Raw genomic sequence first — 13,403 nt, 5'->3', positions numbered from 1 at the left:
GGTCACTATGCAAAAGCAGTCCTGGAAAGCAATGGAACAGTGAAGCAGTAGACCTTCATTTCTCCCATTATTTCCAGCTTTGATTCTTCTAGGTAAGAAAACACTGCTTTCAAACTGTGAAATAGTTGCATTTATTGTTCCTTTGTTAAAAGGTAAGATTATTTTGTCGTATTTATTGCTTTATTATGCTTTGGAGAGTGAGCAAGATCGTGCTCTTCTGTGGTTAGTGTCGGGCCCGGGTCTGTTGACTCGCTGCTGGGTCGTCCCCGCCCCCGTCTGGGGGCGGCCGGAGGTGTTGGGCTGGGCTTGCAGCTGGCGCGGGGAAGAGGCTGAGTTGCTGCAGCGCTTTGTGATATCGCTGATGCTTGGCTTTCGCCGGCGTCGGGGAGCGAGGTTGGGCTGGAGTTGGCGCATCTTAACCGTGCTGGCCGTGGGCCTGGGGGCCGCTGGTGTCGTCGGTCACAGCCAGCGCGGAGAAACGCCAACCCCATCTCAATTCCCGCCGGGCCAACCGACAGCCTCGGACCGACGACACCAGCGGTCGCAGGTCCACAGACACCACGGATAAGAAGCGGCAACTCCAGCCCAACCCCGCGCCTCAACGGGCTGGGGACCGCCAGCCATCCCGACCGGCGCAAGCCGAGCACCAGCCATACTACAAAGTGCTGCAGCAACTCAACCTTCTCCCAGCACCGGCTGCAAGCCCGACCCGACAACTCCGGCCGCCCCCGGACAGGGACGAGGTACCCGGGAGGGGACGGGGACGACCCAGCAGCAACTCAACAGACCCGGGCCCGACACCGACCACGGACGAGCAAGATCTCACTCACTCACAAAAGCATAATAAAACAATAAAAACGACAAAATAATCTTACCTTTTAACAAAGGAACAATAAATACAACTATTACTTTGTTTGAAATTCCGTATTTTCTTACCTAGAAGAATCAAAGCTGGAAAAAACAGAAGGAATGACGGTCCACTGCTCCACTGCTTTCCAGGGTTGCTTATGCATAGTGACCTTTGACCTGGGCACGCGCAGTCAGAATAGCAAACTCGCTTATTCCAAGTACATAACCACATTTGGACCTCTCAACTCTGAACCTATGCAAAACTACTGCAAATTAGATGTAATCATTGTTGGAGATGGTTTCCAGGGCAGTCAATGCATAGTGACCCTTGAACTGGGCATGCGAGTCGGAATACCAAACTCGCTTATTCTAACTTACCTTCCATACTGTTGAGTAGAATCATATGACTTGTGATTTCCATTTTTTCCCATTCTAACAGGCCTGCAGTGACAGTGGTATTTAAAGGCTATTCACAAAATGAGTAGCAGGCTAGTTACAGTGCAAATTATAGTGCTCGCCATCTCATAGCAGACAAATATTCCAAATGCACAGCGCCTGGGTCTGCAGAAAGGAAAGGAAAGTCCATGTGCAACATTTGGTTGAATTACTGTATCTTTGTTCAATAGACAAATAACTTAAACTAATCAAATTGAAGGTCAAAGCTTTAAAACCTCACAGACAATAAGGTCATAAGTGCTGTGCGATTCAATATGATCTTGGTTGCCCTGCCCCATCCTCTTTTCTGTTGCTCACACATCACAATTCCATATTTCAAAAAAAATCTACCATCTCTTTAAATGTCACCAAGCCTCTAAAACTTTCCTGCATTTACAACTCTCCAAAGCTACTTGAACCTCCCAAACTCACAACCTCCACCACCTGGGGTACGGGCAGTGGGCCACATGGGAATAGCACTACCTGCAGGATTCCCTCCAAATCGCACACCCCTTTATCTTGGAAAATAGTTGTTCCTTCATTATTGCTGGATCTAATTCATACCTGATGCACCGGGAGTATCTTCACGAGAATAACTTTAGTAGTTCAAGAGAACAGCTCACCATTGTCTTTTTAAGGACACTTGAGGATAATAGGAAAGGCCTAGCCAGTTCCACTCACATCGAACAAATGAATGTAAAAAAATGGATGATTGGTAAGCAAATTATCCCCATATAGAGACTGGGATGAAGTCAATTTTGAGGAAACAGAATGGGCCACCTAATATCTACCTGGTGACTTTCCTTTCCACCTCGCTGAAAGGGGGAATTAGATAGGTTGTATAATAGTGACCAGTTTACACCCAACATCAACATGTGAGGTTATTGTTCAAGATCTCAGCAATGCTGCACAGGAGTGTTAGGCTTGATTGTCGATGAGGGATGAGGCAATGCTCCAAACTCGTTTTCCTGAGTAACTACTAAGTCACAGTGTAAGGAATTACTTGGGAGTGATGGGGAGAGGGGGAAGAGAAAGGAACAGACTATTTTAAAAGTCGTTAAATCAATTGTGATAATGAAATTGAATAGCCTTAATACAGTTGCACAGCGAAGATCACTTTAAAATCAGTTTGAGGCAGAATGTAATAGTAGGGGAAAATGGCTGTTCAACAACATCTGTTCAACAACAGATTATTCCATATCCATCCAGTGAAATTAAATCTGGTATCATTATTCCAGATCACGATGTACATTAGGACAGCAATATAAAAATACTTTGATTTCACATATTAGGATTTGAAGGATCTGTCATCACTTAGAAATAAAGCTCTGCCTCCACACAGATGTACAGTGAAGACCACTATAAAATAAGTTTGAGGCAGAATGTTATTGTAGGGAAAAATGCTGCTTTAAAACAGATTATTCCATATCATCCCAAAATTACAATTTGAAGGATCGGGCATCACTTAAAAAAAATAAAACTACTAATTAAAAAACTAACAGACAACTTCACCAATGTTCCTGAAAGTCACAGGCTGGGTTGAGTTGTTGAATATAAGGTAATTCAGAGACCAATGACAGTAATAGGCAATGCAAACCCATGTGTTTCATGGTACCACTGGAATTTGCACATATCAATTGGAGAAAAAATCTCTTCAGCATAGTTTGATGATAAGCTAGTTAGTGAGCAAGTTCAGTTCTGTGTACATGGCATTCTAGAATGAATGGCTGTAAGAGAGTACATTATACATTCCTGTCTTAATTGTAAATAAATCAGTTGCTGCATCAGGCATGCATGCCCTGGGATCATTTCTAGGTTTGAATCCCAGCAGTAGTAGTCCTTCCCTATGATAAGAATCCTATTGATGTCTGCTGAGAAATATGGAGGTTGTGAATAAGCTGGTGAAACAGCCTGACTAAATAATCTCTGTCGTCATGTTTCATGGCTCCCTGGTATGTTAGTGGAAGATCCAGGGCTACATAATTTCCACTGCAGATCCATTCACAACAAATGCATGATGGTATAAGTTGGAATTCAATGCATTGACCTTCTTGGAAAAGACCCAGATTGGATTAATTTGAATCAAAAGTTTGAATTTAACTTGCCAGTCACGGTGACTGTAATTTATTTTGTTTGTGAGAGAAGTTGATTCTAAGTTTCACATCATCCTAAGGTTCATTTTCTCTTTTTCTTAAGGATTTCTGGGGAATCCCTTGCGCAATGTTAAAATACCTGGTGCATTTATATTGAAGGCCAGTCAGAAGACACAGCCAAAGTTAGCAGCACGTTATTTGGCTAGGAATCTGTTCACCGATGAGGTTCTTGTATCAAGTAGTGTTCTGGGAAACAAACAGTATGGGCTGAAGTCACTGGATCCAAACAAACTTGCAGCTGTGAGAGGTGAGCTTAATTACTCTTCTGCACTCAGAATGGGATTTCACCTCAGTTTAGCTCTTTGAGAAAGTAGGATTAGCCTATTTTAAAAGTTCAAAATGCAGGCAGCTTGTATCCTGTAGGAACCATTTTTTCAGGTGTAATTCTTAAGCAATGTTTGGACAGTCCTTTTCGAGCATGATTTAATGCTAATGAATAGCATGGTGGTGCATCTAGTCGAGCTACTGTTTGACAGCTCCAGCGACTCCAGTTTCAATCCTGACCATCAGTGCATTCTGTGTGGAGTTTGCACATTCGCCCATGACTGTAAATTTCTACTGGTGCTCCAACTTCCTCCATCATCCCAAAAATGTGCAGGTTGGAAGTATAATCGATTACTGTAATTTGCCCTGTTGTACCGATGAAGGAAGGGTAGACGCACATAGACTTGCACAACATACAAAATCAAAAAAATAATGCATGAATCAAGCAAAACTCTACGACAGTTGTTGAAAAGCACAGAAACCCTCCGTTAACACAGAATAAGTATTTGCACGCTCATATCCATCGGCTTCATCTGAAGTACCGATTTGCATGCTGAATATTTCGAACTGCACATAGAGACCAGCTGGGATTGAAAGTTCTCTTTAGTTGATGCAAGGTTGAAATATCGAATTGATCCCCAAGCTTTTAAGCCAGAATAAAGGTTTTGACTGAAAATTATAATTGAAGCATAGAAAATTAGAGGTGATTTATTATTTTACTTTAATCATGTTATTGTCAAACATACAATTATTATTTTATTTTAAAACATCACAAATACTGAAGGGAGGGGGGGGAGGTGTCACCATTTAAAAAAAAAAGTCTGCATAAGGACCTGCTGATTCAGCACAAATTGGAGGGGGTATACAATTTGTCTATTGTTTCCATGGGACAAAGGATAGTCGTTCCCTTCCTGATCAATAAATTATAACATTGTGATATAAAATGAATGCAATGCTGCATCCCCCCCTCCCCCACCCCCTCCACTAGCCTGCCAGCATTAACAATGGCTGAAGGTCACTGTTGGTGGTAGTTGAGGACAACTGACGTCAGTGTACTCATGACTGTATTCGGGAGATGGAAAAAAAATCAAAGGGAAAATAACATTCACTGCTAGATTAAAGGCAGACATGCTAATTTTAAACAGACATTGCCAGTTTAATTTAAATTGGCTTATGCACGCCTGAAAATGACATGCAGTGGAAAGCAGAGTCAAGCTAATACATATCAATTAGAAAATCCACTGTTATTCTCTTGATTTCAGCTCTGCATTCTCGTAGTTCAGGTTTAGTAACAGCTTCAGCAGCTTCTCTGACAATCATTACTGAATCTTGTGCTTCAGAAAACATTTTCTTTTCTATTCAAATTACAAATTGTTAGGTTGCATTTTCCTCAGAGTCATTACAGTCCGACTTACTGCATTACTAAAATGAATTTGTATTATTTTGCAACTGAAATAATAGGCTGCATCATCTTCTTAGCAGTCCACCGGGATCAAGGATCACTTGCTTCCTCTCCAGTTTTCTAGGTTATGTGGTGTTCAATAAGGGCAATGTGGAACTGCAAACTCTTCCACACATTGGGGCTGTTGATGGGACAGGCAGGGAGTAGTTCATGAGGTAGTGCACTTCTTCCTCATCTATGTGCTCTAGGAATGTTCCTTCCCCATTTTGAGTAGTCATGAATCAGTGGTTCACAGGAATCTTTGAGGAGGTATTTTATCTACAAGGATGTTTTGAACATATAATTTCATCTTTATCCTCAAAATCTCTTATAATGGAGCTCAGACTATAATGTTGGTTTTGGAAGTGTGCAGTTGCACATGCAAACAATGAAACCAAACGGACATTGCCAAGTGACTAAGGTCTTAAGGCTGAGGCTGTTTTCATGGGAGAACATTGACGTTGACTCACTTATCCTTTCAGTGCTTGAATGATTTTCAAAGACAGGATTGGCCATGTTTTTCCAGTGCCTTGAGGTGCCTACTGTACGTAATCCAGCTCTCAGAGCATGTAAGAGGGCAGGGATCACCCGATAGCTGTCAGACCACGTCTTTTGTGCCAGATATGGGCTCTTGATATTCAGGACATCCCATTTCTCAATCGTCCCAAGACTGCATTGGTACATTGAAGAAGGTAGTGAATTTCATCACTAATGTCCATCTTCACCAAGAGGATGGTAATAAATATGTATTAAAGTGTTTTCAATTTATGAATGTTCACTTTAGTCGATACATCCACGAACTCTGTGACAAACTGGTAAACCTTTTCAAGTAATGGCCGTGTTCAAAAATCTGACTTTCTTGTCAGAAGGCGTGCAGTTTTTTGTGTAGATACACCTTCATCGCAGTAAAATCACAGTGGCTTTCTTGGCAGTAAAATCACAATGGCTGATCAAAGCTAATATTCGATTAACAAATTCTACCAAATTATTACTTAGGTGGAATAATTGAGTCAAATGGCACAGATCAGTTAAGGATAAACTAGATATATACATGAAAGAGCATACTGACGCAATGAGAAGAAAAGTGGGCTCATACATTATAAACACCAGCATTGATCATGTACATTTTAAACCCTTCCACATACTTATCGAGTAACAGAGGCTGATAGAACAATGTCCTTTCAAACAGTACACACATTTTTTTCAAAATTTACATTATGCTGTTTTAATTAATTAGTCATTAAACTTTAAGTAGTTGTCTATAGGTCGTAAATAATATACAAAACTATGAAGGGCATAGAGAAGTATAAATTTTATTTTTTTTCTCTTGGTGGGAAGTATAAAACAAGAGTACATATGTATATGGTGAGTGCTAGGAGGTTTACAGAGGATCTGAGGGTGATTTCTTTTCTACTTGGAATGGTTGGGATCCGGGCTGCCTGAGGTGGTGGTGGTGGAGGGTTACCCGTATAACATTTAAGAAGCATTCAGGCAAGTGCTTGAATCACCAATGCATGGAAGACCATCGACCAATGCAGACAAATGAGACTAATACAAATGATTAATATGTCAACATAGACATGGTTTGCCGAATGGTCTGTTTCTATTGTACTAAGATATGAGAATCGATTTACAAAGGGCCTCAGGTATATTTTAAATTAAACATGGCAAAGTTTAGAAAATAATCAATGGTCACATTAGGTGTTCTTCTTTACTCCGAATCTGCTTGTGAACTTATACTTAAAAAAAACACCATTTGTCATTGCAGAGTTCTTAAGCAAACAATTTCCTCACCATGATCTTACTGAAGGTGGTAAAGACTGGAAGATCTGCATCTCAGCAATCAATAATATGATCAGCACTACTAGGAGAAGAGTTGTAAGTTCTTACCTCCAGTGTTGATAGTGAACAAGTTCGGTAAAAGAATGACGTTAAATTGCTCTCCTGGCCTTTTCCACTGCAATTCCGACAATTGCATCAATATTTATGTATAAATCACCTGATTATAATTCAAACACCAGCAGGATCTATTGTACAAAAAGTATTATACAATAAATGTATTTTTGTGTAGAATTTTCATGTACTAACTAGCAAGGTGCTAAGCCACAGATATTTGGAAAGTTTCAGGTTTAATTCTAGAACATACTTTATAAATGCATTTCATTTCTCATGACTAAATCTCTCTTAGACCTCCATTTGGATTGTGGCTGATCCCTTTTAACTTGAACGTCTGGCTTTAGTTCCTCTACCCTTAATATTCATGCTACATTTTAGTAAAAAAATATTTAAAAACAATCTGTTTTAAAACCTTCACCTGATCCAGGATTCGTCCTATCTGGGACACATGATGATAAACTTGCTTGAATTTTTGCATAAAGAGGCCCAAATCACCTCTCTTCTTTGCGTGCAGAATGTTTGTGTTATAATGTTTCCTGGCATCATCCCTGAGCAAACTAGCTAAAAATCGTAAGTTAAGCTCCCCAGATTTCCTCTTCCCCCATCTGTCTATCTACCCTATCAACTTCTCTTTGAGTACCACATTTATCTTTGGTGTAAAATGACATTCCAGTAGAATGGTTGGCTTCACTGCTGACAGCTTCATGAACAACAGCTGTAAGATTGTAGCAGTCTAATGTCACACAGAGTGGTTTCATACATTGGATTACTTCTTCTGTTTGGATGGTCTTTCCTATCTAATTTAAAAAACACTAGACCTGCAAAACTGGCAGTTTTGATTATTGTAAGTTAAACATGATTTAACTCAGAATTTCATGACCTCTGCCACCAGTGCATTAGGGTTGCTCAACAGCATATTTGATAAATGCAATCTTGAGTATTTAAATGAATTGAGCTGTATTGCTGGCCACAAATATCCCATGTTTTATCCTGAGTTTAGGCAGAATTAACAAATCTCCATTAGGGCAACAGCAAAGAAATTTTATTTGCCAGTCATTTCCCTGCCATTGTCATTGAAAAAGGTTCTTCCCTGATCTACATCAAATTGGAAAGTCCGGCTGGGCAAACATTAGGCAATGGTGTGATTGTGCTAAGCAGCTGAGCTTTCATAGTTGAACAGTCAATTTCGATTGTTGAGGCTTAACTCTAAAGAATTTGTTCTTGGTTTGGAAATCTAAGGCAGCCGTATAATTCTGCAGCAAGGTGACAGGCTGCCTTCAGGGAGAATTTTGGGGAGGAAAAATGTTGCCTTGATACCATTAAGTTTGGTTAAGTTATGACATAAAATGAAAAACACTGGGAAGGAAGGTTTGTGTATAAATTTCACAACAACAGCAAAAAGATTATCTTGCTCATATTGATTAATAGGACTGGATGTTACAATCCCTAAAGTTCTTCACCACAACTGACACCCGGTATTCTTGGGAGTGACCACTAGGTGATTTTGCTACCAATCAGACACATCTTCAGTTGTGTACCTCAATTATCACAAGACACCCTCAGTCGAGGCAGGCCCACCGCAGGGTGATCAGCCCTGGGTGTGTGTCTTATGGTTAGCCTCTAGATGGTCACGTGGCAGCCCAGACATCATCTTTTCTCTTCAGCCACATCCAGTGACTGCTCCATTCTGCTTTTTTCCTTCCATCTTCCTCTCTACCACTGACTGTGGCTGGTTGGGCTCTGGACTCGTGTCCGTTGGTGGGACAGTACTTGGTTGAGCTTCGCCTGGGGTGCTGATACCCTGTGGACTGCGGTGGTTAACTGCCACTGGGCTTCACTCGACTGATTTGGCCTACCTCTTAGAAGGTAATGGTCAATGCGAGGCCCCACACCAAGCTCTCACAGGCACTTTTCCCTGCCCTGGTGGATCTTGAGACCCTTCTCTGATGTTATATTTTCCCAGCCACAGATGCAGCTTCGTAGCTTATGTCCTGCTGCTGCTGCTCTGTCAATTGCTGTGCTAGTTCTCTTATTCATAGTTGATTCCTTCCATAGCAATATAAGGGTGGATCCAAAACGCTGATTAGCGATGGATCCTGCTGGCATGAGGAGCTAGCCCATGCCAGCCCCGGTGGTGTCTATTCCCTCCGTCAGCAGTCTCTCCAGGCCATCACCAGGTCTTTCCCTGGTTGGCAACTGCCCTTTCGCAGCGGTCACTGGTTTGATCCAGATGTTCATATTGATTAGTTGGACTGGATGTTACAATCCTTAAGGTTCTTCACAACTGACACCCGGTATTCTTGGGGGTGACCACTAGGTGATTTTGCTACCAATCAGACACATCTGAAATATGAAGTAAACAAATGGAGCACTTACAGTGCATTCAGAAAGTATTCAGACCCCTTCACATTTTCCACATTTTGTTACGTTACAGCCTTATTTTAAAATGGATTAAATTCATTTTTTTAATCATCAATCTACACACAATACCCCAGAATGAAGAAGTGAAAACAGGTATTTAGAAATGTTTGCAAAGTAATTAAACAGAAATAACTGAAATATCACATTTACATAATGTGTAGATAACTGAAATATCACATTTACATTACGATCAGACCCTTTGCTATGACACTCAAAATTGTTCGTAGACCTCCGAGACAGGATTATGTCGAGACACAGATCTGGGAAAGGGTATAAAGCAATTTGCAGCATTGCAGGTCCCGAAGAGCACAGTGGCCTCCTTCATTCTTAAATGGAAGAACTTTGGAACCACTAGGACTCTTCATAGTGCTGGTCACCCGGCCAAATTGAGCAATCGGGGGAGAAGGGCCTTGGTCAGGGAGGTGACCAAGAATCCGATGGTCACTCTGTCAGAGCTCCAGAGTTCCTCTGAGGAGATGGGAAAAACTTCCAGAAGGACAACTATATCTGCAGTACTCCACCAATCTGGCCTTTATGTTAGAGTGGCCAGATGGAAGCCACTCCTCAGTAAAAGGCACATGGCAGCCCGCTTGGAGTTTGCCAAAAGACACCTAAAGGACTCTCAGACAATGAGAAAGAAGATTCTCTGGTCTGATGAAACCAAGATTGAACTCTTTGGCCTGAATGCCAAGCGTCACGTCTGGAGGAAACCAGGCACCGCTCATCAACTGGCCAATACCATACTTACGGTGAAGTTTGGTGGTGGCAGCATCATGCTGTGGGGATGTCAAGTACAGCGGTAAGAACTGGGAATCTAGTCAGGATCGAGGGAAAGATGAACGGAGCAAAGTACAGAGAGATCCTTGATGAAAACCTGCTCCAGAACATTCTGGACCTCAGACCGGGGCAGAGGTTCACCTTCCAACAGGACAATGACCCTGAGCACACAGCCAAGACAACACAGGAGTGGCACCATGACAAGTCTATGAATATCCTTGAGTGGCCCAGCCAGCACCCGGACTTGAACCCGATCGAACATCTCTGGAGGGACCTGAAAATAGCTGTGCATCGACGATCCCCATCCAACCTGACAGAGCTTGAGAGGATCTGCAGAGAAGAATGGGAGAAATTACCCAAATACAGGTGTGCCAAGATTGTAGCGTCATACCCAAGAAGACTTGAGGCTGTAATCGCTGCCAAAGGTGCCTCAAAAAGTACTGAGTAAAGGGTCTGAATACTATATGTAAATGTGATATTTCAGTTATTTCTTTTTAATTACTTTGCAAAAATTTCTAAACACCTGTTTTCGCTTTTTTATTATGGGGCATTGTGCGTAGATTGATGATAAAAAAAAAAAGTTTTAATCCATTTTAGAATAAGGCTGTAACTTAACAAAATATGGAAAAAGTGAAGGGGTCTGAATACTTTCTGAATACACTGTATCTGTAGCATTATAGTCTTCCAAAACCCAAAATTTAACAACAGCTAATTGTATAATGAGAAAACTCAATCAACAAGATCATACAAATTAGCATTGATAATAGCAGTTTAAAAAAATGAATTTGTTCGTAACTTGTTTTCAGGATATGGGTGATACTGAAATGTTTCATGTTTCTTGCTCATCTTTAGTTCTCCTGCATACATTAATATGTGTTGTGTGCCTTTCACTACACTGTGAGGAACTGTAACAATGCAATGACGTTTATCAAATACTAGAAACCTGCACGTAGACAGAATTCCCTATAAGGTGTACGCTAAAGCTAGTTATTCTAATAACGACATGGAGGAAATTGATTTTCTTTTTTCTATTATATTTCCGCATTGTCTTTCTGCTGGAGTGATTCAGCCATTAACAGTGTGTTTTGGTATTTTAGGACTGTTTGTGTTATTCTACATTATTTAAAATGGGCAAATATAGCATTGGGTTTTCATTGTCCATTCTTTGTAGACAAGAAAATAACCTTAATTTCCCATTGGGCCGTATTGGGAATAGTTTTCAACTATATGGCATCTTGTCTTTCATTTGTCTAACAAGAGTTGTCAGTGGATAAAGTTCTCTGCTTCCCCCTTCACGCATTGCCAGCACCTGTCTTACAAATTAACACCATTTTACTAGTAAGAAACACCTTGCCAAAAAATATAGTTTACAATGTAAACACAAACTATTTGGTTTCATCAGACTGGGAATTACATTGTTCTGGAACAAATATATGATAGCTTGCTGATCATTGTGGCCAAGGTAATGTAAAACCTACATGTTTATCAATGGTGATACTATGATAAAGGAGCATTTTTTTTTTGGCACATGGCTGTATTGTTAGGAGAAATTTACTGTTTGCAACATTGCACATATTTTGTTCCCATTTTTGTGGCAAAATTAGTATGTGCTTTTCATTCAATATTTCTGTATTTGTTTTGGTTACTTCATTCATAGAGCTGCCATTTTTAGTCAGTTCTGAATATTTAATGTGAAAATAGTATTATCTCGAATGGCCTATTGGTGTAATTTAGATGTACACATAACTTCAATTTGAAAAGTACATTTTATCAAAATAATGGATTAGAATTGGCAATAAATACTATTTTACTGATGATTTTGAAAATCTTTTTTTTCCCCGTTTGCAACTAAATTATTACAGTTTTCCTGATAACATCACCAAAAATGAAACCTTTTCAATCAACTAAAGAATGCACAGGTACCTAACCTTTGACAAAGAATGACTGCCCTGACATTGATGCAACCGATGCTGGTTAGCCTTGCATGATAAAGTTCTTTCAGTGTTATAGTGCAGTTGTAAATACATCATTTAAATCAATATTTCCAATTTGGCCTAATTGGATGAGGACAAGAACCCTTTGTGTGCAATGCTATAATTTTAGGTTTTTCAATTTCAGGCATTCACAACATTTTGTCATTTTTTGTTAAATATATAGATTCTGATTAAATATTATGTAGCTCAGCAGGAAACAAACTGCTAATCTTTTATAAGCTGGTCCTATTGTTTCCATTTTATAGCCTCCAGGCTGTTCTGGTTAGATGTAATTATTTTCAATATAAGATACATATAATATTGGAATTGGAGTGCAGGTGTAAAGGAGAATGAACTGAATATCAGTCAACAGTCTTAGTACCTGATAGTCTTTTACTTGGCCACAATCCTAAGCATGGCCTTAATCAATGGTTATGCTGAACAGTGCAACAAAAGACATGGTTCATAGTAAGCGATCACAGGTCTAGGTATACATTTTATGTTCTTGGCAATTTATAACAGACACTATTCAGGAAGAGAATCTGAAACTAAATTCTATTAAAATGGACCCTTCAGTGCACTATGTAGAAGCTAAAATGGTAGTGCCTCTTAACTTTATAATGCGTCATTGCTAAAAGTCAAAAGAGGCATGTCTTTAATGTTGGTCGACATCCCAGGTCCAAGTAGCCCATAAAGGGAGATCAGCGAAATATGAAGCAACTCATCCAGTTTGATGAGAAAGCACATTGTCAATATTCCCGTGCCTATTTTTTAACTGCATTATAATAACCAGCACCATGGTATATTTTTATTCTGTAATTGAATGACTTTTGAGTTCATGAGTGGAAGAAATAGTAATAATTGTCCTGTATTTTGTTACCAGGAAACGGGCTCAAACCAGGGAAGAGAATACCTATCTGATGAAATAGCATCAACTTCAACTGTGTCCCCATCCACTTCTGATTCAGTTGCTAATGGTCAGCTGTGGTGGCTTTACCAGAACCCAACACCATTATCTCCCACTACAAATCAAAAACCTTATGAGAAATTAGGTAAGACAAACATTTAAGGTTTTCCATTTTTACAAAAATGAGCCGGGTGACTCATTAGTTTAATCTCTTGGCTCAATCACTAAAGCATAAGTCACTCAGTCTTTTTGTCTCACTTAGAAACTACTTTGGCTAGACTCCTTTG

At 40.1% G+C, this 13,403-nt stretch overlaps 1 protein-coding gene across 1 annotated transcript in view; it reads left to right on the top strand.

The window, feature by feature from the left end:
- The window catches only part of LOC129702872 (uncharacterized), a 104,301-nt gene that overhangs the window by 55,708 nt on the left and 35,190 nt on the right, over positions 1 to 13,403 (top strand). Inside the window, exons 8-10 of the mRNA XM_055644930.1 lie at positions 3,481 to 3,684; positions 6,911 to 7,020; positions 13,093 to 13,261. Coding sequence (XP_055500905.1) covers positions 3,481 to 3,684; positions 6,911 to 7,020; positions 13,093 to 13,261 — 483 coding nt within the window. The remainder of the gene's footprint in view (positions 1 to 3,480; positions 3,685 to 6,910; positions 7,021 to 13,092; positions 13,262 to 13,403) is intronic.

Source organism: Leucoraja erinacea, chromosome 13, assembly GCF_028641065.1.
Source record: "Leucoraja erinacea ecotype New England chromosome 13, Leri_hhj_1, whole genome shotgun sequence".
Classification (NCBI taxonomy): Eukaryota; Metazoa; Chordata; class Chondrichthyes; order Rajiformes; family Rajidae; genus Leucoraja; species Leucoraja erinaceus.
This window is presented reverse-complemented; position numbering and strand designations above follow the sequence as displayed.